The sequence below is a fragment of the Misgurnus anguillicaudatus genome, chromosome 1, assembly GCF_027580225.2.
Source record: "Misgurnus anguillicaudatus chromosome 1, ASM2758022v2, whole genome shotgun sequence".
Taxonomy (NCBI): Eukaryota; Metazoa; Chordata; class Actinopteri; order Cypriniformes; family Cobitidae; genus Misgurnus; species Misgurnus anguillicaudatus.
The window spans coordinates 30,798,293-30,824,714 of record NC_073337.2 but is presented as its reverse complement, the minus strand read 5'-3'; the positions used below and the strand labels follow the sequence as shown (position 1 = coordinate 30,824,714).

General features: G+C 35.5%; 1 protein-coding gene across 1 annotated transcript; it reads left to right on the top strand.

Annotated features, from left to right (window-relative positions):
• Positions 1–65: 65 nt before the first annotated feature.
• LOC129431897 (putative C-type lectin domain family 20 member A) lies at positions 66–25,803 on the top strand. The gene is made up of 6 exons (XM_073868286.1): positions 66–169; positions 266–311; positions 17,583–17,960; positions 19,791–20,144; positions 22,681–22,769; positions 24,359–25,803. The coding sequence occupies exons 1-6, from the start codon at positions 164–166 to the stop codon at positions 24,503–24,505; spliced, it is 1,020 nt and encodes a 339-aa protein (XP_073724387.1). The 5' UTR covers positions 66–163; the 3' UTR covers positions 24,506–25,803.
• Positions 25,804–26,422: the final 619 nt, after the last annotated feature.

Here is a 26,422-nt window from a genome sequence, read left to right as displayed (position 1 = left end):
TGGATGTAAAAGCTGTTATTTGAATGCAAAGCCTCATTGCTAACAAAATTGTCTCCGTATCTCCAGACTGAAACATGTTTTGCATAAAGTCGTATAGGAAATAAAAGTCAATATGTTGAGACTGAAGAAACAAAGACAGATTGATGTTCAGTCGTGACTGTTGATGCAGGTAAACATGAAGATTTTCTTGTTATTATTGACTTGTGTAAGCTCAGTGTATATGTGTTTATATGTGTTTGTCATGATGTTGTCTTCACTGTTTCAGATCGATTATATCATGGAAAGATCGATTCATCTGCTGCTGTTCTTAGGTCAGTGTTGTTTTAAGAGATTAGTATAAAAGTTAAATATATTTCAAAATATACATACATACATACATACATACATACATACATATGTATTTATATATGTGTCAATTGACTATATTGTGTCTCATGATCTTTAAAATCATTTGATCTGAAGATGTACGCTTAAAAAAAATTGAAATTAAAGTGTAATAATGAAGAGAAGTTGGTTATTAAAATAATTTGAGTATATATATGACATGTCTTTTAATTGCAACAAAAGTAACATTAAAGCATTTTAATGAAAAGCACAAAGAGAAATAGAAATATATAAAAAAATATAATAGCTTTTTACTTCTGGTTAATTTCATGCATTTGCTCAGATTGGTTAAAACTGATTCATAAATGTGTAATATTCATTATTTGTACATCATTGAAATTGTATATGCACTGTATTATTGATGTATATTCATAGAGCAGTTTAAATGTCTTTAAACAAAAATATTATGAACATTATTTGTTATTAACCAAACAAGTAAAGCATGAAAGTCCTTTGAATTTTCCCTGACCTCTAAAACAAATGCTTAGCTTATGTGGTTTATTGTTACTGTAGATAACTGTGTTGTAACACAAATAAATCATTTTAACAGGTCCGTCATCGCGGGACTAGGAGTACATGACATGTCCCCCGTAACATGAATATTTGCTGAACATAATATTTAAGACCAAGTATTTTAATTTTCTGAATTTGGTAGTTCATGTATTTTAGCGCAATACATTGTTAATAGCTCACATGACTAGCTTGGCAATGGTAAATACGGTTAAAATAACACATTATCTTTAAATGGACATTCCACTTTTTTAAAATAAGCTCATTTTCCAGCTCCCCTAGAGTTAAACATTTGATTTTTACCATTTTGGAATCCATTCACACTGCAAAAAATGACTTTCTTACTTAGTATTTTTGTCTTGTTTTCAGTAGAAATATCTAAAAATTCTTAAATTAAGATGCTTTTTCTTGATGAGCAAAACGACCTAAGTAAATAAGTCCTTTTTTAAGAAAATTAATATACAATTTAAGTAAAATTGTCCTTAAAACAAGCAAGATTATCTGCCAATGGGGTGAGAAAAAAAAATTGTGAAATAACATTTCTTTTTTCTTAAACACTTAATTCAAGTAACATTTTCTCACTCCATCTGCAGTTATTTTTGCTTGTTTTGAGCACATATTCACTCAAATTGTATATTCTCTGTCCAAAAACTAGTATCATTTTCTTAGGTCATTTTGCTCATAAATACATCTTGATTTAAGAATCTCTAGACATCCCCACTGAAAACAAGACAAAAACAACAAGTAAGAAAGTTTTTGCAGTGCAGCTGATCTCCGGGTCTGGCGTAACACTTTTAACATGGCTTAGCACCATCCATTGAATCTGATTAGACCATTAGCATTGCGCTAAAAATAACCAAAGAGTTTTGATATTTCTCTTATTTATAACTTGACACTTCTGTAGTTACATCGTAAGACCGACGGAAAATGAAAAGTTGTGATTTTCTAGGCAGATATGTCTAGGAACTATAATCTCATTCTGGCGTAATAATCAAGGACTTTGCTGATGTAACATGGCTGCAGGACTGCCCGAAAATAGTCCCCTGCCAATGAAAGTTACTAAGTGGACTATTTTCGGGCAGTGCGTAATATCACTAATATCTTTTAATTTTCCGTCAGTCTTAGTATGTAACTACAGAAGAGTCAAGTTTTAAATAGGAAAAAATATTGAAACTCTTTGGTTATTTGTAGCGCGATGCTAATGGTCTAATCAGATTCAATGGATTTTGCTAAGCTATGCTAAAAGTGTTAGCGCCAGACCAGCTGAATGGGTTCCAAAATGGTAAAAATCAAATGTTTAACTCTAGGGGAGCTGGAAAATGAGCATATTTTCAAAAAATAAAGTGGAATGTCCCTTTAAAATAGCAAAGTTAGTTTCTTTCTCAGTCCTGGTTTCAGATCTGTAATAAAGTTGATCTAACATAATATTTTAAGTTAGATGAAGAAGTTTTTGCCCATAATAAAACACATTTCTAAGTCACATGAACTTAATTATGGTTGATCTCTACAAGAGTTAAGATGAGCCCTGCCTATAATAAAGACATTTTCCTGTGTTTCCCAGTAGGCAATTTTTTAAATATATACAGACACCAGTAATGATCAGATTTTTTTTTAATCGGTTGTGACATTATGCATCCTGTACACAAAATGTTTTACATGTTTCAATCATTTTTAGTAAATGGTGAATAATGTTCAAGAAGAACTCTGGTGAATTTAAACATTGAGCTCATTTATTTGTAAATTTGGAGTGCTGTCAGTACACAGAACAATGACAAAAATCTGTGTTGCCTACACTGTGTAATCCTCTTTTTAAAATTTGCACCTTGTCGACTTCAACGGAGCCAGTTTTAAACCTGCTTTTAGCCTCTTAACATCCTTGATATGACATTTCAAGTGATTACCTTAAGTGTGAACCTCGGTGAATCTGACTGCGGTAGATGTGAAAAATATGAATTAAAGTGATGCTAATTCAGCCACCGTACATGCCTGTATTTTCTTCCTGTTTTCAGTCAAAGTCCACAGTAGTCGATTGTCGAGTTCACGCGCATCCGAGTCTCCACCGTAGCTTAGTCACACGTGGGATTTGAACAATCGACTACTGTGGACTTAAATCGAAAACAGGATGTAAATGCAGATATGTGGCTGGCTGAGTTGGCATCAATTTTGTACATGTTTTTCGCATTTACTGCAGTCGGATTCACTGTGTTCACTATTGAGGGGGTCGCTCATGATGGCTGGGCACTTAAAATGTCACATCAAGGATGTTGAGAGGCTAAAAGCAGGTTTTAAACTGGCCCTGTTGAAGTTAACAGGGTGCAAATTTTGAAACGGGCATAACACTGTGTGGGCAGGACCGATTTTTGTTGTTGTTCTTTGTATTGACACACAAACACACACACACACACACACAATAAAGTGACCCCGATAAGTATCAGAACTGTAAAGACAAGGTTTTTCTGTTTGCTGTGGAGACCAGAAATTGGTAAGATAAATATCAGTATGTCAGAAGCTTAGAATGTCATATTTTATTAACCTTTGTTTGTTTCAAAACATACATGCTTTAACAACAAAGAACAACAGCATTAAATGCTGACTTATGTGTATTGTACACAAATGCACATAAGTGAATCAAACTGATCCTACACATTTAATGCTTTTCATGTGTAAACAATCAGGACACAGCTCAGTGCCCATTAAAATAATGTGACAGATTCTGTACTCATGTTCATCTTTTAATGTTTAGACATTTCTTGACTCCACAGCAAAGAAAAGAATACTTATGAAGGGTACAGTATGTGTAAAACTGCAACATACACAAACAGTACAAAAAATAATACAAACACAGAATAGACAAGCATTTCAAATTAACAAATTAACTTTAGTCTAAATGTTGATGTAGCTTATAGCTGAAATATCAGACAAGTAAACTGACAACAGTTTTGCATATGTATAAAGTTGGAGCCTCCTAAGATGGTCTAAGGACATTGACAGTTTACATAAAAATGATTTTAGACAAAACTCATGTTTTCATACGTTGTCATGTCACGTGTGTTTTGTGAGAATCACTTACATCATACAGTACATTATGCAGCGAATCAGACGTCAATCATCGATGGATTTTCTTCAATCTGTGCTACAGTGTTTCTGGGGGTTGCACGCGTTTAACTGTGTTTGACGACGAACAGGACTCGCGCGTATGTAATGGCGGGTACATGTGTGAAGTTTTGCTTTTAGTTAAAAGATTGTTAAATTCATTTCCACGTCACCCAACACTGGTTATATTCTGCGTGTTTCTACATAGGTTACGAGTAAAACAGCTTCGGACGATTCCGTTTGTGCAGCGATCTGAAAAATTCATTCAAACTGTTTCGCGAACCAAATTAAAACGTTTGGCCCATTCGCTTTGTAAAGAATCGACTCAAAAGACTCATTTATTTGCAACACTTTGTAAGGAATCGACTCAAACGAGTCATTAATTCGCGAATGCGCCAGAAACATAAGATAGCAAATTAAAAATAAAATACAAATTTCGTAATTAATTAAAATACAGTAACGAAGGAACGCTGCATAGTGTAAACGAAGTAAAAGTACATTTTTTTCCACCTCGGAAGGGCAACTTGAGTCGAGACTCGAGAAGGGCATATGGGCAGTTGCCCGGGCAACCTGAGCAACCCCCCTGTGCACGTCCCTGAATTATTTATCACACTAACTGTCTTAACATAAATATGAGCTTATAAACCCTTATTAATGAAATATGGTTCCTCAAATACATTCTCAACAGACAAAAAGAGCATGCAGTCAAAGTTTTTCTGTTGAAAAAATGGAATTCATAGGGCCTTGAACGACCGTTAGCTACTGCAGGCTAACGTTAACTAACTTTACCTCAGCAAACAGAATATAAACACTGCTCAAATCTCAGTATTAGGTTATAGTACATGTTATCACTAACAGAATCCTGAGTGCAAATATGTGCAATTAAGCATAAAATTACTTACCATTCATCACCACATTACACTTCAACGAGTTTCAGCTGTGGCACCACAATCGTATCCTTGAACATGGCGCGGAAACTGTGGGCCGGCCATTCACACGTCATCAAATAGTGTTTTACATTAACAGAACTTAAAATTAAATTATTTTTGATTAACTGAAAATGTTAAATTCAGACAAGTCATGATAATACATTTAATCAATAGGCATAATTTATGTGTCATCCTAGCTCGATAAAATAACAATCACAAGTAAAAAGTCTAACAGTATCTCTGAACTTGATTTTTTATTTCACAACAATGTATATATTTAAGTAATGACTAAAGGTCGTCTGAATTACTTTTTATATGAGCAGAAACACTTGTTGACTCATCTTGACTCAGTTAAGGCATCTGTACAAAGTCATTGCTGCTTTATACTTGAAATAATATCAAACCAATAAATAATAAATGATGATGATAATGATGTTTGTGGAGTTTACTGTAATTCCAATCTGCAGAGATTTTAAGAGATTAATTTGGTGATGTTATTATATTTTTGTTCATATTCTGATCACTGTTAATTCAGAGTTCCCACGGGTCCTTGAAATCCTTGAAAGTTTGTGTATCTGGGGGAAATAATTCAAGGCCCTGGGAAGTTTTTGAAAATATACATGCATAGATGGGTGATTCTCACGAAACCATTGAAACACCACGGCACTAGAGATTTTAGCTTTAAAATGTGTAATATAGTAACATTAAAAAGCATCAGAATTAACACAATACTGTGTTCTACCTTGCACAATGTGTGATTTCAACATAAGAATTTATAATTGTAAATTTTATCTCATTTTCTGCTGAAATTCTCATTACCGCATTAAAATACTAAAATTACTAAAATTACTGTTCAGTTTTGTGGTCTGAAAGTTTTTGCCCTGATGAGATTGAGGTCGTCCTTGATCTATATCTATCAAATTAGTTTTTTTGCATGTACAGTTGAGGTTGGTAGAGATTTTATCCATGATTGTTTTGTTCATTCATTAGCGCCACCAATGGAGAAGACATAAAAATTAAACTTGTAATGATGCTGTGTTGTTGTATGAGCACTAGATGGAAGTGTATAACCATTAAAGCTGGCTCTCAATTCAACACATCTCTGTTTCTTTCTATTCTTTCCTTTCAATAGGACTTTGTCTGTTCACCCAGACCATCTCATGTTATTACGGGTATATTATGATCCAGCAGATGAAGATCTGGGATGAAGCACAAGCTTACTGCAGACAGAATCACATTGATCTGGCCATTGTTGAAAATGATGAAGACTGGACACGTCTACATGAAATAGTACAATACAATACAATGAGTTCAGTGGCCTGGACTGGACTGTACAATGACATTAATAGCTGGCGGTGGTCTTATCAAGATGAGAATGTTACATTCTTCAGTTGGTATTTAAAGCAACCAGACAATCTGGATGGAAAACAGGAATGCATTGTTTTAAGTCATTCTGGATGGCATGATAAGGATTGCATGAATGTGTATCCCTTTTTTTGCTACGATGGTAAGAAATTATACAAAAACATGTCAATAATGTAAATATTCTGAGTTAAGGATGCATTTGTTCAACATATATAAATAAAATGTCTTGTGCATTGATAAGGATAAACTTTGGAGAGTAATCTCTTGTCGCAAACAAGACTATGTTCCATGTATAATTATCACAACTTTTAGCCGGCAGACTTCAAAGTTCCATTTGTCCTCATCTTTTGGCTTTTGTAGGCTGTTAAGAGTCTCCAGAAAAACGCGAATATGTGATCGCATGATTCAACGCATAATAGCCAAAGTCCGCATTTATGCGGGGGCTGCATTTTATCAAATACGCCACACTTTCGCAGCATAAATTGCAGATTTCCGGGCGCAAAATATGCATTGCACGATTTCATAATTCCCACATTTTTGTAGCAAAAATCACATCTTAGCAGAAAGTTGAAAAATGTTGCATTTACTTCACACAAGCGCAGCCATGTCCCCTGTTGCCATGGGAACGTCATGAAGTGACGGGATTATGTACCATAAACATCATTGAAAAGCTGCAAACAGTTTTTACAAGTTCCCGCTATTTTGCAAGTTACCGCAATTTCATCACATAAAATTGCATAAATATCCTGCATATTCCATCATATTTTTTAAGAAAACGAGATCAAGGAACAATCACAAAAAACTGTGTTTTTCTGGAAAGACTGCAGAGTAATACGAGTGAAAGTTAATGTTGTATATTTTATCAATACAAAAGGGCCGAACAAAAGATTTTATTGGCTACTTGTTTCCTTTCCCACAGCTGAGCAACTTTTAAGCTGTACATTCTGGATGTCCCCCTTAAAGAAACACTATTATTATTACTAATCCTATTCAGACAATTGGACCGATGTACAGTATCTACTTAATATGAAATTACACAGTGTAAAAATGTAATGTAATTCTTTGATGTTCATATTTTTATAGAAACTCAAACAGAATCAAACAGGTTTGTTTTAATCAATATTGTGACAACCTGGCGTCAAGCTCAGATTTACTGCAGACAACAATACACAGACCTGGCAACCATTCGGACTCAAGCTGAGAATAACCTGCTGGTACAAATTATATCCAGCCCGACATCAGCATATTCTCTAGCATGGATTGGTCTGTTTAGGGACTCATGGAAGTGGTCAGATGGATCAAATGTCTCCACATCCTCCATTAACTGGAAATCTGGATACCCTGCCATTACAGGGATGAAGCCGCCTTGTGGTGCTGCAGATTCCAACGGTCTGATAGTAGATCAACTTTGTGCAACAACCTCTCCTTTCATCTGCATGCAAAGTAAGTTTAGATTTTATGCTATAATGGCCAATGACATCAAGCTTCAAAACTATCACATATAACAATACAAACTTTACTCTTTATAAACTTTGGGGCAATCCATCCGTCTCCATTGACTTTGTATTGCGAGAGACTGCCCCCTGTCATTTCTGGCTTATAACAAAAAACTGAATAATGCCTAAAAGCTGCTGTGTGACAAGATGTACAGCTAACAAGCCAAAAAAAAAACAGAAATACGTTTTTATAAGCTGTCGACCCCAAAAAACAAGCGTTTAAAGACACAAAAGTGGAAACAGGCAACTTTTCATAGTACCGTATTTTCCGCACTATAAGGCGCACCTTCAATTAATGGCCTATTTTAGATTTTTTTTAATACATAGGGCGCACCGGGTTATAAGGCGCATATAATGAAAGATACTGCAGTCAAACGTTTGACTGGGTTTGCGTTATGCATCCACTAGATGGAGCTGTGCTAATGGGAATGTCAGATAAAGTCAAACTTTATTAAGCCTTCTGAAAACTCAGTTCACCATGTTGACGTTGTTCAAACGTTAATGTGCATATTAACAATATCTCCCAGCCTTGCTCACTCTTCTCCCAAACGTGGAAGGGAATATTTCAGTAAACACGTTGTAAATGAAACAGTCTGATACCCGCGGAAGCGCGCGAGCCGGCCGCCGAGAAGCGTCCGCGCGCGAGCCGGCCGCCGAGAAGCGTCCTCGCGCGAGCCGGCCGCCGAGAAGCGTCCTCGCGCGAGCCGGCCCAGAACATTTTGACATTGACCCGGAGTTTTGATCCATATATAAGGCGCTCTGGATTATAAGGCGCACTGTCATTTTTTGAGAAAATTAAAGGCTTTTAAGTGCGCCTTATAGTGCGGAAAATACGGTACTACTATTAATAGAACTGGGCCCACTAGGGGGAAACATAGTCGGCGATCCACTTTTTTCTCCTTAAATACTGAGTTTTGTGGCTTGACAGCTTATAAAAACTTATTTCTGGGTATTTTGTCTTGTTAGCTGTACACCCTGTCACACGGCAGCTTTTAGGCATTATTTTGTTTTTTGTTATAAGCCAGAAATGATAAGGAGGCGGCCTCTCGCAATACAAAGTCAATGGAGATGGTTGGATTGTTTTCCCCCGCGGTGGGCGTGGTTTTAAAATTTGCATAACTGCGTCTCTATGCCTCTATGCCTCTATACATGATAGAAGGAGGACTTCATTCAGCCAATCACTGACTCACTCCTTCTTTTGCCCTGGAGCTTCAGCCCCATCTAACCCTGATGTTTATCCAACCCAGAGCAACTTACATTCATGTTTTTTTTTTTTTTGCTTTATATACTGTAGGCTCTTTAAAGCAGATTTTTTTTTTTTGTTTATTGTTGTTCTTGTTTAATTAATCCAACTTGTGATGTTTTTAGCGGAGTCAAGGAAAGAGATTATGAGAGTGGAGGTCCAATCTGGCAACAATCTGAAAGACAGTGCAGTGTTGGAGAGCATCTTACAGTTGGTAAGCAAGGGAGAGCAAGGGTACTAACACACAATTTTTCAGAAAAACATAATTTTAAAAGCTAATTTTTTAGATTGAGATATATCTTTGCTGTGGTCAATAACTCACAAGTGTGGTCTATCCATACCAGGTGGAATTTTGATAAATTGGAAAGTAAATTCTATTTAAGAAACAGCAAGATGTCAATGTGCCAATATTTTATGACAGCTCTGGACCTGAACACTTACTTCTTAGATGCTGCTATACAAATACACTCATTTCCAGATACATTTTTAAATAGTAAGATAAAGCCGAATAACCAGTCAGTTGTCTTCTGATTACTTGATAGGAAAGATAATCGAACTCTTACAGTATGTGTCTCATTCATTCTCACTGTGTTAAAAAAATACCTCAAGTTACTTTTTGTTTTAGGCTTTTTTTGTAAAGTGTAAACTAGTTTACTAGTGCAGAGTGTCAGTAGTGTTGTTTATCTAGACAGAGATATTATTTATGTCTAAAAGCAGAATTCAGTAATGAAGGATTGATTTTATACTTCAGATAAAGCAGAAACTGAAGGATCATGGGATGGAGAACACAGAATTGACTTGGAGACTGCAACCAGATGGAAATGTTTTCTCACCAAAAGATAACCCAGATAGCAAGCAACCAATGATACCATGTTAAATCAATGTTCATGTGTCAACACTATACAATGAGTTTGCAAATAATGTTGAAAAATATTCAAATGTCATAAAAATCAATGGTAACAAGCAACTGTGTTTCCAATGCGTTGCAGTATTGTGTATGTTCCAAATAGCGAATTAAAAATGCACCCAATGGAAACACTGCAATTTCCCATTAACTCCCATATATTGCTAAAACGTATTTTTAAACTCTTGTTAGGTGGTTTTTCAGCAACTTGATCTCAGGAAATTCCGTGGGATAGTCACAGAATTTTTTGCTCATTTTTCCGTGGCATTCTCACGAATTGGTGAGAATGCCTATTTTCTTACCATTGGAGCTTCGGTTTAGGACTCTAACCCTAACGCCAGGCAACAACTATTTAAAGTTTAGAAAATATAAAAGAATAAAGCAGAAAAAAATGAATAAACCAATACTTAAAGTGACATACTAACGCAAACACCAAATCTAACCCTAAACCGACACAAAAATGGTTTGAAAATAAGAAAAAGCAGCTGAGTAACCAATCCGTGAGAATGCCACGGAAAAAGACAGTCCGTGGCAGGGTCACAGAAAAATGCTGAGATCCGTGAGAATTCCATGGAAAATGAGCAAAAAATTCTGACTATCCCACGGAACTTTGTGAGATCATGTTGTTTTTCAGGCACGTCGAAAAAGGAATATATCGCAGAACAGCAATTATTTTTTTCACATTTACTGTACAGGTCACCTGACGAGCGTAAAAGTCACATGACCGTTCTTTAAATATGGTGTTGCATGTTTGAGGACAAGACAGAGGAGGTGTAGTTGACTTCATGCGGCATCACAAGAACCAACAAGCAAATGACATCAAAATACTGTGAGAGTGATTTCAGGACTCGACTCCTCTGCATGCTTTCGAGTCGCTCTCACAGCACTTTAATGTCATCCGCATGTAGGTCTGCAGGGTGCCGTGTGAAGTCGAACACATCCGACCCCATGGTTCTCGGAATTACTTATTGCGAGAGAACAAAATTTAATTTTATTCACATAACATTGGTTAATGGAAGTGACATCATTTCGCAATAAATTTTTGTCGACATTTAGAAAATAAGTTTTGTGCAACCCTTTAATAGAAACACAGCTACTGATTTTTTGTGCTCATCAGGTGTATTCATTAATCAATTCATCACTCAAGTATCTCATTATCTCTTAAGACTGCTTCAGTATCACTTTTAACATCCTAGTGTGGTTCCCATATGATTACAGAGTGGTGTTGATTTAATACATGGGATTTTACTGTGGGTTATGGAGGGTAAATTCAGCTACTTCTAAAATTATTTATTATAATAAATGAATTATGTTGGCAAACTTTTCACAGACCTTCAGACTGGTCTGACTTGGTGTGCTATATCTTTTCTAAGTGATCAGACTTACACATTTCCTAAAAATGACGATCAAAATTCCAATTGAATTAACATTGCAGGAAACTTTGAATGGTCATAACTCTGAATGTGTATTTTGTAGAACATGCATCATAATGGGGTGTAAGCTGTACCCCTTGAGTGTAAGAAGCCCCCAAAATTCTCCATAGACTTATAATGGGAACGGAATGCCCATAGACTGCCATTATACATTTACATGTAGTCATTTAGCAGATACCAATTATAAAAGGCCCAGATACTGCAGAAAGCACAGTGTCATAGAAACAAGGGGGTGGGCTCATTTCACTCAGGCATCCAATCAGTTTTTCAAGATAATCATGTTGCTGTTAAGCCACACCTCTAGCAACCACTGCTGAGCACCCTAGCAACCAAAACAAAAACAAATATATATTTAAATTTGAATGTCTTATAGACATGGGGTTTCTTTTATATAACTCATACTGTCAAGCAGCCTACAATCATTGGTCACTGCCAAGCCACTCCCTAGTAACCAAAGACAGTACCCTAGCAACAGAATAAACAAAGCCTTACATCTCTGCATCAGAGCATCATAGAGACATGGGGATTAGGTATTTTAATCATGCTAGCTTCATGTTAACTTCGTGTTAAGTCATATTAGCTTGATGCTAAATCATGCTAGCTTCACGTTAGCTACATGCAAAATATATTACATTTTTATAGTAGATGTAAAGATTTTTTAGATTTAGAATAGGGTATTAGTGTTACAAATATATGATAACAACATGGGCCAACCTTTAGAAAATGGCTCTCACTATTTCATTCCCTTCACAAAATGCTGATAATAAATGAAAACTAGAAATTATATACAGTTTGTCATGATTATATAAGATTCACATGCAAAATATTGAAGTAAATGTAGGCGTCCTGCCGGCAGGACCGTGACATTTAGCAGATATAAATGTTTTGAGGCACACTGTTTTCATAAAGTAATCAATTACTCCCTACATAGCATATTTCAACAGTGTTTTATGAAATAAATTAAGACCTTTCTTAGACCTTTCTAACAATATATAGTTTGTCGCAATAGATCAAATTTACATCACAAATATTGCAGTAAAATAAGGGAAGAAAATCACATGGAACCAGTGTCTATAATTAAATAAAGTAAATCCAACAATTATTATTTTTTTAAGTGTACATTGACAAATGGCCATTTAAATATTAAGCCCATATAAACAAAGCTTTGCCCCCATAGTTTATGACATAAAGAAACGTGACCCGGCCACAAAGAGGAACATATTCATTGCTGAACTTTGGCCTTACACTAAAAATACCTGTTAACCTTGTGTGATGTAAAAAATAATTAATTAACATCATTATTAGGCTATGCAAGTATTGAATTTAAGAAAATAGTTTGTGATGCAATGCCCACATAAACAATACTGTAGTATTTATATTTAGTAAACGGTAGCAACATTTTTAGATATTAATCTTTTTTAATTCTTATGAATACATATATTGTATATATTATGGTTGTGAAAAAAGAGACAATTTTTGGGGAAATTGTATGAACTCTCATATATCTATTACATGTATGTGAATGCAAAACAAAACCTATTAACATCTCGGACAAAAATCATAATTGTCTCTAGACTGGGGGGCATTTAGTGTCCAAACTTTGCCTATGGTAAAAATACCCACAGCACAACATTGCTATTACTAAAGGCAACATCAGAAAGTTGTGTGGCAACAAAAATATAAATTAAACCTTTCTGGTTGTCACACTATAACTACATGTTTTATTTGTTGCTTATGTTCATTTTTACTTGAAAAATAAAAGTTTAAAACTCAGCAACTTCTGCCCTAAAAGTGCAGTTACATCTGAAATTATTTTTTAGAATTTTTTTAACCAAACTACAAATGTGACTTTTTTACTTTTTGGCTTAAAGCCCATAGGAAACATGCTTTCTTCACAGCCGGTTTGCATTTGTTACAAATGAGCTTGGATTTAAACTAATGAACCTGGAATTGTAGAAAGAACATGATGAATCAGATCAACATGTTTCAAAAGAAGAATTTGTATGAATAATGACAGAAGAACATTCTGGTTTACCTGCATCAACAGTCAGGACTGAACCTTACAAGATCAAAGTCTACATTTTGGTTTTAATTTCCTACACAAATCATGATGAGTAAGCTTTTATGTAAAATCTGTCACTTCATGTTGGAGATTCTGGGACTGATTTCCATTAAGATTTTGTTTACAATGTGAGGCTGTACATTCAAATAGCATTGCAGAGATTAAAATATTTTACCCAGAAAACCCACCCAATTCCAAGGATTTCTTTGATGTTTAATCGTTTGAAAATACTGTTTGTGTGTTAACATGTGGAAAGCTTTTTAATACAACTGTGATCACTTCATTTGTGTAATATGACTCGCACAGTACTCAAAATTGTATTTAAAAAAAATACTGTCACTATATGACTCAACAAGCTCTTAAAACCACATACTTGGACATACATCATTAAATATTCAGCTACAATATGCTTTTTCCAGTCACAGATATGTGAGTGACCGTGGCGGACAAATGACCAGTGGCGGTATGTTATGATATAAATGGTGAAGTGGTTTCCGTGATGATACTGGGAAAATATCTCACAGCTCTCAGCCAATCAGGGCTGTTCCAATTCGGAGGCTCTTTTTCCTGAAAGTCTTCAGATGAGGCCTTTAAAAGCATCTTTCGTTTCCTGTGAAAGGAAAGATCCATCAGATGGGAATAGCAGGTGACCCAACTCTCTATATAGGCTAGACCGTCTCAATACAGTTTGCTTTGTGCACTTCAGAGGCAGCATCATTCGAAGACAGAATCTCACTTTTAAAATGAGAATCCTTCAAAGGATCCAGCCTTCGAACTGGGATGCACCCAGTGAAAGGAACAAAAGTGTTTTTTCTTGTGAACTTAAGCAAAGGATTGTTTATTTCCCGGTGGCTGTAATTCGTTTAATTTACATTGAGATTTTGCCTCAGATGTAAATTTATTGCACCTGTGTCTGTAAATGTTTAAGGGTAAGAGCCATGGTGTTTCTGTAGCATGCAGAAAACATAACATTATATTAAAAAATAAATAAAGGTCTTAAGGATTGAGTTTTTAAACTTAACAGTAACATTTACCACTGAAAATGTATTTTCTATGAACATACTTACCCATATAATGCAAATTGTGTTCAAACCTTATGAATGGATGGATAATCTTTTATTTTAAGGTTTCAGAACCGATGTACTGTTTAATGAAGAGTTGCAAAACCATTGGATGAATAAATAAATGAAGTCGTTTTACAAGTCCATGTGAAAGTCAACGGGTGAATTATATGAATTTTTGTAATTGTGTTTTAAATTTTTAACAGAGATCTTTAGATGTGCATTTGTGCTTTCTGGATGTAAAATCTGTTATTTGAATGCAAAGCCTCATTGCTTACAAAATCGTATCTCCTAGTGAAACATGTTTTGCATAAAGTCGTATAGGAAATAAAAGTCAATATGTTGAGACTGAAAAAAGCAAAGACCGCTTGATGTTCAGTCGTGACTGTTGATGCAGGTAAACATGAAGATTTTCTTGTTATTATTGACTTGTGTAAGCTCAGTCATTGTGTTTATGTGTGTTTGTCATGATGTTGTCTTCACTGTTTCAGATCGATTATATCATGGAAAGATCGATTCATCTGGTGCTGTTCTTAGGTCAGTGTTGTCAGAGAATAATGCTGGTTGAAAGGTTTGGGTCATTTGACTTTATTGTGTCTCATGATCTCTAATATTGTTTCATCTTAGGATATGCGCTTAAACAAGTTGTTTTATACACGTGTAATAATGACGAGAAGTTGGTTATTAAAATGTTTTGAGTACATTAAACTGCAACAAAAGTAACATTATACCATTTTCATCAAAAGCAAAAAGAGAAAAATAGAAATATAATCTACTGTAATGGCTTTTTACATCTGGTTCATATCATGTATTTACTCTGATGGGAATGCTATTTGATTGGTTAAAACTGACCCATTTACCCTTAGGCACATAAATGTGTTTGAGATGAACAGATATAAATCTATTCTATTTAATTTTCCAACACAAAGAGCAAATGTAATATTCATTATTTCGACTAAATTGAAACATATAGGCACTGTGATATTGATCTATATTTGGTTACGATACTTCTGCAACAAAGGGCAGCACTTCAGAGGTGGAAATAAACACCATTGTCCCCATGCCGCCCCAATAATAAAAAATCTAGGTATTTTTAATATATCTAGCCCTGAATGTTTTGGCTCCCCAATGTTCAAGACGTGGTTATGGCCATAGTATTATAAATGAAATACGCAACCAGGACTTTTACAGCTCATTTAATGTTATCAGCTGTCAGTTAACCTGTTCAGGGCTAGGAGTGTTCGTCATTCCGCTTGGATTTCAGAGGCGGCTTGGTTAACTTTATGCGACACACAGACCGATCAGTGTGTGACATGCTTTACAGCGAGAGCAAATCGAGAACAATTCTCTTTTTCTTTGTCATACAAGCAGGTTTTGGTCTTTGAAAATGGCATTCTTTGCAAAATAACACATACTGGCTTATGTCTGATGTCGGTATTTTGCTGTCCATTCGGTTTAAACCATGCAACATTCAGAGGCGGTGTTCCGGACAAGGATTAGCTTAAGCCAGGAAACTAGGCCTTAGTTTAATCAGGAAACTAGTTTTAACAAACATGCCTTACTAAAAACATTACCTGTGTGCATTTTGAGGCAACATAAAGGGCACTGATGTATTTTCTTAAGATATGACAATGTGAGTTTTTTCAGTTTGGACAGCTCTTACAATTATTTTTAGGCCTAGTCTAATCCCTGTCCGGAAACTGCCCCGCAGGGTTTATGATTCAATTCTGTTGCCGCTCTGGCGTGTTAATTTAGTTTTTCAGCGCTAGTCACATGTTTTGGACATTAATGGTACTGCATCAAATAAATAATTCTGGACCAAAATTCGACACCGTTTAATATAATTTTAAATGGCTTCGTAAATCAGATTAAAGTGCCCAGCGGGCCTGCGGGTCCTAGTTTGCCATCCTATGCTCTAGATCAGGAATGGGCAACTTCGGTCCTGGAGGGCCAGTGTCCTGCAGAGTTTAGCTCCAACTATAATTAAACACACCTGAAGCAGACAATTAAGGTCTTGCTAGGCATACTAGAAACTTTTAGGCAGGTGTGCTGCGGCAAGTTGGAACTAAACTTTGCAGGACACCGCCCCTCCAGGACCGAAGTTGCCCATCCCTGCTCTAGATCCATGCACTCTGCCACCGAGTGACAGCTTGTGGTGCCATCATAAAATAAAAATCCCAGGGCAGATTTCTTATGATGATGTAATTTATGACTTCTATCAAAAATATAAGAAAAGTCAAGGTTTAGGCAGGTTTAGACTTCAGTGGAAAACAAAATATAAAACATTACAAACAAAAACAGAAAAAACAGGTGGTGGGGTTGGGGGGCGCTAAAGCAAGGCTGAGTTCACCCAGGGCATGAATGCAGATTATGCCTTAAAATCGAAACTTTGTTTAGACCGTTTGATCAGACGCACATGTGGTGATTAGGCATCCAAGAAGAACTTTACTTCCGGTCTCAACTCTTGAACAAATACTTCATCGAAAATAATAACAAATGTTTTAATTTCCTAAAGACAAGGGGAGACGGCTATCATGGATTATCGCTATTTGATTGGAGGTTTGGTAGACGATCTGTAGTTAAGATTGCATACAATATTTAGTACACATTTTACACAGTAACATTAGCTAAGTGTAGTTTTTGATACGCTTTAGCTATGAATTGATCTATGGTAATCTACTTGTTGTTGTTTTTTGCTTATCAGAAATAAGTACTCTGAAAGGACTCTGTTGTTATTTATTCTTAGCAGATTTTACTAGAAAGTATGCGTGTTCCATGACAGCAGATTGTTTATGTTGTTACTGCTGAAACCGTTTATAGGTTTAGTATAGAAATTAGACCCATTGCAAAGTTTCTTTCTGTGTCAGTAAATGCCTGGGTCCTTGTTAGTTCTGGCCAAAACGCAAATGTGCAGAAAAAATGACTTGTTGACTCAACTTGACTCAGTTAATGCATCTGAACAGAATCTTCTTGCTGCTTTATATGCTTGAAAAAATGTCAAATTTAAATAATAAGTAATGATGCTGTGTTATTGTGTAGATGGAAGTGTATGGCCCTCAATTCAACACATCCCTGTTTCTTTCTATTCTTTCCTCTCATCAGGACTTTGTCTCTTCACCCAGAGCATCTCATGTCAGTACGGGTATATTATGATCCAGCAGATGAAGACCTGGTATGATGCACAAGCTTACTGCAGACAGAATCACATTGATCTGGCCATTGTTGAAAATTATGAAGACTGGACACGTCTACAAGAAGTAGTACAATACAATCCAATGAGTTCAGTGGCCTGGACTGGACTGTACAATGACATTAATAGCTGGCGGTGGTCTTATCAAGATGAGAATGTTGCATTCTTCAACTGGAATAGTACACAACCAGACAATCTGAATAGAAAAGAGCAATGCGTTATTTTATCAAGTGGGTTTGGATGGCATGATAAGGATTGCACAATGTTATTTCCCCTTTTTTGCTTCGATGGTAAGACATACAGTAAAACAAACACATGTCAGTAATGTAAATATTTTGAGTAGAAGAGGCATTTGTTAAACAAATATGAATGAAATATGTTGTACAGGTGCTGGTCATATAATTAGAATATAATTAAAAAGTTGTATTATTCCACTAATTCCATTCAAAAAATGAAACTTGTATATTATATTCATTGATTACACACAGACTGATATATTGAAATGTTTATTTCTTTTAATGATTATAAGAAAAATCCCAAATTCAGTATCTCAGAAAATTAGAATATTGTGAAATGGTTGAAGACACTCCCACACTCTAATCGGCTAATTAACTTAAAACACATGCAAAGGCCTTTAAATGGTCTCTCAGTCAAGTTCTGTAGGCTATACAACCATGGGGAAGACTGCTCACTGGATAGTTGTCCAAAAGACGACCATTGACACCTTGAACAAGGAGGGCAAGACACAAAAGGTCATTGCAAATGAGGCTGGCTGTTCACAGAGCTCTGTGTCCAAGCACATTAATAGAGAGGCGAAGGGAAGGAAAAGATGTGGTAGAAGAAAAAGTTTACAAGCAATAGGGATAACTGCACCCTGGAGAAGATTGTGAAACAAAACCCATTCAGAAATGTGGGGGAGATTCACAAAGAGTGGACTGCAGCTAGAGTCAGTGCTTCAAGAACCACTACGCACAGACATATGCAAGACCTGGGTTTCAGCTGTTGCATTCCTTGTGTCAAGCCACTCTTGAACGACAGCATCAGAAGCATCTTGCCTTCAAAAATGACTGGACTGCTGCTGAGTGGTCCAAAGTTATGTTCAGGGTCCCAGTCTCTGTAGGAAGAGAGGAGAGGCACACAATCAACAGTAAATGATGGTTTGGGTTACCATGTCATCTGCTGGCGTTGGTCCACTGTGTTTTCTGTGTTTCCATATACCAGGAAGATTTAGAGCACTTAATGCTTCCTGCTGCTGACCAACTTTATGGGTGCTGGTGCCAAAAGCTACCAGTACCTGGTTTAAAGACCATGGTATCCCTGTTCTTAATTGGCCAGCAAACTCACCTGACCTTAAGGTATTGTGAAGAGGAAGATGTGATATGCCAGACCCAACAATAAAGAAGAGCTGAAGGCCACTATCAGAGCAACCTGGGCTCTCATAACACCTGAGCAGTGCCACAGACTGATCGACTTCATGTCACGCCGCATTGCTGCAGTAATTCAGGCAAAATGAGCCCTAATTAAGTATTGAGTGCTGTACATGCTCATACTTCTCATGTTTATACTTTCAGTTGGCCAAGATTTCTAAAAATCTATTATTTGTATTGGTCTGAAGTAATAATCTAATTTTCTGAGATACTGAATTTGGGATTTTCCTTAGTTGTCAGCTATAATCATCAAAATTAAAATAAATAAACATTTGATATATATCATTCTGTGTGTAATGCATGAATATAATATACATGTTTCACTTTTTGAATGGAATTTATTAAAATAAATCAACTTTTTGATGATATTCTAATTACATGACCAGCACCTGTATATTGATCAGGATAAACTTTGGAGAGTAATCTCTTGTCCCAGTTGCATTATTAGGTTAACCAAGATAGCTTAATTAAAGTTGAATAAAATGATAACGCAGTAAAAAACGTTATGTACGTTAAATTATATAGTACCTTAGTTATGTTCCAACAATAATATATTAAAATAATCTGTTTACATACGACTGGTCTAGACTAGCAACCATTTAACAATTCACACAATACTAATCCTAATCAGACCTTGGGACCGACATACCTATTTAAATGTAATGTAAATCTTTGATTTTCATCTTTTTATAGAAACTCAAACAGAAGCAAACACATTTGTTTTAATCGCCAATGTGATGACCTGGCCTGCAGCTCAGATCTACTGCAGACAACATTTCACAGACCTGGCAACCATTCAGACTCAAGCTGAGAATGCTCTGGTGACACAATTGATGCAAACAAGTGGGATTTCTACAGCATGGATTGGTCTGTTTAGGGACTCGTGGAAGTGGTCAGATGGATCAGATGTCTCCACATCCTCCATTAACTGGAAATTTGGATACCCTGCCATTACAGGGAAGAAGCCACCGTGTGGTGCTGCAGATTCCAACGGTCTGATAGTAGATCAACTTTGTGCAACAACCTCTCCTTTCATCTGCATGCGAAGTAAGTTTAGGTTTTTATAAGATATGTTAATGGCCAAGCAGGCTTCAAAACTATTACGTATAACAACACAAACACATTTGTTTACTCTTTTTAAACTCTAGACTACACAACAATGTTGCCAAAAAGAAAATAATGCATGGACACCAGTGGCTGTCATTATTAAAGATAATACTGCACTGTTGAAAATACTGAAAAAACTTGGTTCCTCTTTTAGAATGACCTAAACTATAATCGGGCAAATGCTCACACAACAGATAAAGCAAAGTGAATGACAGACAAATTGTCCTTTAACACTGAATATGAGATGATTGAGAGTTTAGTTAAGGACATCCCAGACGCCTGAAATTCCTCTGACATTAAATAAAGTAAAATGAGTTGGTAAACAGCAGGATCACTCATTATTGGTCATTATTGGTAAAGTAAACATCACTTAATATTTTGTGATAAAAACAGGTAAACTGAACTTAAAATTATTAGTACATGTTGTGAGGAATACCCATATTTTTTGTGCCTGAATATTTTAATTATTTTCTGAACCTTCACTAATTAAATATTTATTAATAAAATGTCATATAGGTTTAAAGGTCCCATTATACACCTTCTTGTTAATCTTGAGTACCTATAGTATTATATCGTCGCTGCCCGATGAAACTCACGTATGTCCAAAACGGTTTCTTTTCAGGAAGTGAAAAAACATCGTATATCAAAAGCAGTTGAATGTAGCGTTGTCATACTTGGTAGGGCATCTTTACATGTAACCATATTCTTGCCAGTGTAATGATATAATCCACATTTGAACAAAATTGAGTTTAAATGGACATACGTGCATATTTTACAGTAACGGTGGTCGATACACGTTCTTCTGATCATTGATTAGAATTGCCAAGTTGCGTTTTATATTGACAGATGAATACGCTTAGTTTATTAAATAGCCTACGTCTTAGTTTATTAAATACACTTAGTTCATTTAATATTAATTATACATTTATTAAATGTCTCTTGCAAACTATGAGGGGACAATAAATCAATACATTGACATAGTAATGCTAAACAGCAGGGGTGTCAGTTTGTGTTGAAAAGTGGTGGGGACAAAAGATCAGATAAAAAACATTACTGCAGAATGGGAAAAATATTGAATAACGGCGCATCAGTAGCATAACTGGTAGCATAGGCCAGTCAAGAAGAAAATACTCAGCATAAAACCCTCAAATGTCTACTGCACACATGTCAGCTCTAGAGATTCTTTCAATAACATACAAAAAAATTGGAAGGAGTCACGGGCTACGGGAGGAGTCATGCAACACTGTATACAAAACAACTTCTGATTCACTACATGTTCTTGTCGTTTATGTTATATGCATTTCCGCGCCAATTTCCAACATATCGCAGAAGTCTTAACCACATGCAACTCATGACCCGGTTGGGACTTTTCAACAAAATCCACATTAAACAAACACACATGCAAAACTCCGCTGCTACACGAATAAACAAACTATATCCATTGATTCCATATTGCTGGGTTTCTTCTCCTTACACCCAAAACCATGCCATTTTCTCAAAGATGTCAGGTAAAGTGATGGCTGTGACTTCTAGTGTCCTCGGTTTTCGCTCTCCCACTGATTGACGTGTGGGCGTTCTTTTCTGGAGGAAGTTCTCATGAAAAGAAGTGATACGTATAGCTTATCTTCGATATGTCAACTGGACCCGTATTCGAAAAAAAACTTTCTGAAACTTGTACGAACCCTGGCGAAGTGCCTTCTGCACAGAAATACTGCTTTTTTGACACTGCCTATATTTAGCATGAGACCAACTCTTAAACTGTGTTAACGAGTCAGAATGCATGAAATACCTTTGAACCCCCCCCCTCGTTGTAAATTATATTTGTGTGAAATCACCGTTCGGGTGATCAGTGTTTTCTTACATGAACCCTTTTCAGCACATTTCATTGTATTTCTCTCCACAGTGCTGACAATGCATGTCAAAAACAAAGTAATGTATGTATTTCTGTGGAGAATCAAGTTTATTCAATGATTGACTTATAGTCAGTCATCAATTTTGTCTTTTAATACTATTTATAACACCAAAAGGAATATAAAGGAATAAAAAAAATCTATGAACTTAATTAAATAAGTGGAGCTGTTGGACAGAGCAATCAATATTACAAATTAAATCAAATTTAAATGAAGTTAATAACTAATGCTTTTTCAGTAAAGACTACTAATAGCAACATGATTTATCTGCTACAACAACTATAGGTTCTATGTTAATACAACTTAATCTGTTTAGTTTCACCCTGTGTAAAAACTAAAATGACTTAGTGTAACGGGTTTTCCTCTCAAATTTCTAGTACTGTCAACTAATTCGGGTTAAGAGTGAGTTAGTGGCACTTCGTGCCATTCATACATTGTACATTCATATATGTTTGCTTTATAAAGGTTCTTTAGATCAAATTATCAACAGATTTGTGCAACTTGTTTATTGTTGTTCTTGCTTATTTTCATTTGCCAATAATTAATTCAACTTGTGATGTTTTTAGCGGAGTTAAGGAAAGAGATTGTGAGAGTGGAGTTCAAATTTGGCAACAATCTGATTGACCCTGAAGTGTTGGAGAGCACCTTACTGTTGGTAAGTATTAACCTTTATTATAAAACGGGTAGTTCTGGTTCTTCATTCTGATTGGTTGAAACACGTTCTAAGCCGTGATACCGTGAAACCCACGGTTCAGACCGCATTACATAAGTATCCCTGCGCCACTGTTGCTGCGTACTGATTTATGAAAATAAACACCACAGTCTTAAATCATATGTTTAATTTGTCTACAATTGCACAATTATGGCGATATCCAGATAAATGTCAATAAATTTTGCTGAGTCATCTCATCAATAAAGATAAAACTCCCTGAGGAGTTTCTACCTCAAATTCATATTTCCACTATCCACTGGGTGGCGATCTTACCCAACTTAAACACTGACGCATTCACTCAACACTAAATACAGCGTGTTTTGATCAGGCTCTGAAGCTGATCTCTTACAAAAGTTCTTCACATAAATGGAATTATCTCGCTTTTAGCTACAACATTTGGTAGGATGAAACGTTTTTTTGTTGTTGTTGTTTGAAAGCTACGGCTTTGTGCAGTTAATGCGGCTCCATCTGAAAACAGGTGATGACGATTTATTACTAATCAAGGAACCGGCCTCACTGACGAGATGCGCAATGACTATCGCATGGCATTAACTAATATTGCACATATGTCACTGAATGAGTAAATATGCTCTTCTTGTTGCGTTTACACACAGGACCGGTTCTAGATATTTGGAGGCCCCTCGTTCCCCTCGAATTTTCAGAATTTGAGAAAGTGTCATTAAGTATTTTTTACCCTGTAAGAAATCATTTAAGCACTACAATTAACAACGTTTTTTCCCAATTACTTTTTATTTTATTTTTAAGTTAACCAATGGATTCAATTTGTTAAAATTTAATTAAACAATGTGAAAAACCACATGTGCATTTTAAGGCAGGTAAATTTTTATGTTGTTGTGGATGCAGATTTAAAAACCCACGGTTTTTGGGATAACAAAACAAAAACCCTAACCCTAAAAACTACAGATGCTGGTTTTGCTAAGCAAGAAACAAATAATGTGAAAGCTGCTTTCAAACTCAGAGTTTTGAATGTTGTTCATTATATAGGCTTCTTTGACTTTATCTATTGCTGTCAGTTGTTATGGAGCCCCCCCCCCAAGCTTAAGGCCATTTGCCTACTCTGCCTATAGCGCAGGACCTGTTTACACAGTGGGTAACCAGCAGATGTCCTCAACACAATGTGTATTCGTAACTAAACAATGAATCTAGTAGTTTGTGTAATCTAATATCTTAAATGTAGTAGAATAAAAATCATGTGGTCAATTTCACATCAATTGCATCAGCACTGGATACCTGATGTAACTTTATGTTATGTACCTCAGCAATGAGCTTCTTCATCGGGTCATAAGTTATTTCAAATACGCACTTGAAGTTCAAATATATTTTATTGGCTGTCAACGGTTTATTATTCATCAGTTTGGAACTCAGAAATTGATTCCAATGATATTGTTCATTGTACCTTTATCGGTATAGTTCTGGTGTGCACTCCACTCTCTTTAAAATAAAAACAAATTTACATTTTTTTTATAGTTATCATTATAATGTGATAATGAAGTATTGATTGTATTACTCAGATAAAGCAGAAACTGAAGAATCGTGGGATAAAGAACACAGGATTGACATGGAGACTGCAACCAGGAGGAAATATTTTCTCACCAAAATATAATCCAGATAACCCAGCATCCAAGGAAACATTGCATTGTCAACAACAATTACAATGAATCAGCGATTATTATAGAAAAATGTTGAAATGTCAGCAAAATGTTAATTGTAATGGAACTTAATTATGGTACAATGTTTTGTTGTTTCAACTTCGTGTTTTTACTCTCAACAAATTAAACAAACATGAAATTAATATGACATATCTTAAAATCAACATTAAATCTCTCAAGATCTCACCAGACGAGGATTAAATAACTCCATCTATAGTAAATGAAAAAAGCAGAGAGCGATAGATTATGTAAGACAATGGTTCTCAAACTGGGGGCCGCGAGATGGTGCCAGGGGGCCCCCAGTTTTATGACATTTTATAAAATAAATAAATTTATCATGAATTCTGTGCAATTAAACCTAAAAAAATAAGACTACAAATCAACAGCACAACTTCGTATCATTTAATATGTTTTGTTTCGTTTTGTTATGTTTCTTGTCATAAATTTTCTTTGGGGGGCCACGAAGGAATGCGCCATACACAAGGGGGGCCGCACGCTGAAAGAAGTTTGAGAACCACTGATGTAAGAGACCCCTTTTAGGAAACTTGTTATTTTTATCTGACATACTGGTGAATTCCAACTAACACAATGCAAATAAGAAGTATTAACTAATCATTCTGAATGAGAGCTTTTGTTGACATAACAGAAATAAGTGAAGATCTTCAGAGATCTTAAGTGAATTAATGTTCATGTTATGTTATTTGCAGTTGATGTTTAACTAAAGCTTACCTGTCAGTCAGCTGTAGTTGTGTTTCTGCTGTTAACTTTTCTTTTTTCAACTTTCCTTCAGTTAAGTTCAATAAACTAAGAGCCATTGCACAGTTTAGACCTGTTTTAACTCAGTCAAAATAACAAAATAGGTCAAGTTAAGTCAATAAATCGCTTTAAGAATGTAGATATTAATATTAGTGTTCATTCAATGTCACTGTTATCTGTGTGCACTCTCAGCTTTCATCAAATTTATGAAGTTACTAACACATCTGTGAAGCAATTTATCAGATTGACCTTTAAACTTTTTAAATGGTCTGTCATATATAAACTGGGGCTGTGTTGACTGCTGTAAAGACTCCTCTAACTTCTGCTATGCATTATTAAATCTAAACTTTAATTAAAACATATCTTATACTTTTTTTCCAGTACATACATATATAATAATTGTGGGTTATAAATGGTAAATCCAAATTATTTTATCAGTTCATTACTAATTTAGTTCATAATTAATAATGGCAAGCACGCAACTGAGACTTTGATTTGCTTGGTGAAGAAACTATGAAAATATTTGTGCTAAAATGAATTATAAGTATATATACACAACAAATAAATATTTTGAAATCATACCGATGTATTGAAATATGATTATTTTTTCAGTATTATTTATCAATTTTATTCTTTGTTATTCAGATGGCTGAAATTTTGAGTTGTGGCAGAAAATTATGTTAATATAATAATAATAATAACCTTTATTTTCTATAGCACCTTTAAATTTACATCTCAAAACACAGAAATATTGTTGTGTTAAATGTAACAGACATGTTTCATTACTAAAGGGGTGTTCACATTATAACAAGAACCAATTCTGGCTATAATTTTGTTATTTTAATAATTTCTTTATTTTTATTTTATTTATAGATCACTCAGGGATTTAGCTGTTTGTGGTTTATATTTTGTTCCCCTGGGGCCTATACCATGAAGCCGTTTTAGTTGTTTAGCCAGGTAAGTTTAGGATTAGTTTGTGCAAATCCTGGGTTTTGGGTACCATGAAAAGGCCTGTTCACATTGACTTGGTTTGATCAACTTGAAACTAATCCTTTAACCCAGAGTGTGTTTAACCATTTTCATGGTATAGGCCTCTGCACTTCAGGCATCTTGTACACATTTGTTTTTCACCTTGTTTCTTGATTCTTGTGTGGGGGAAAAGGCCGTCAC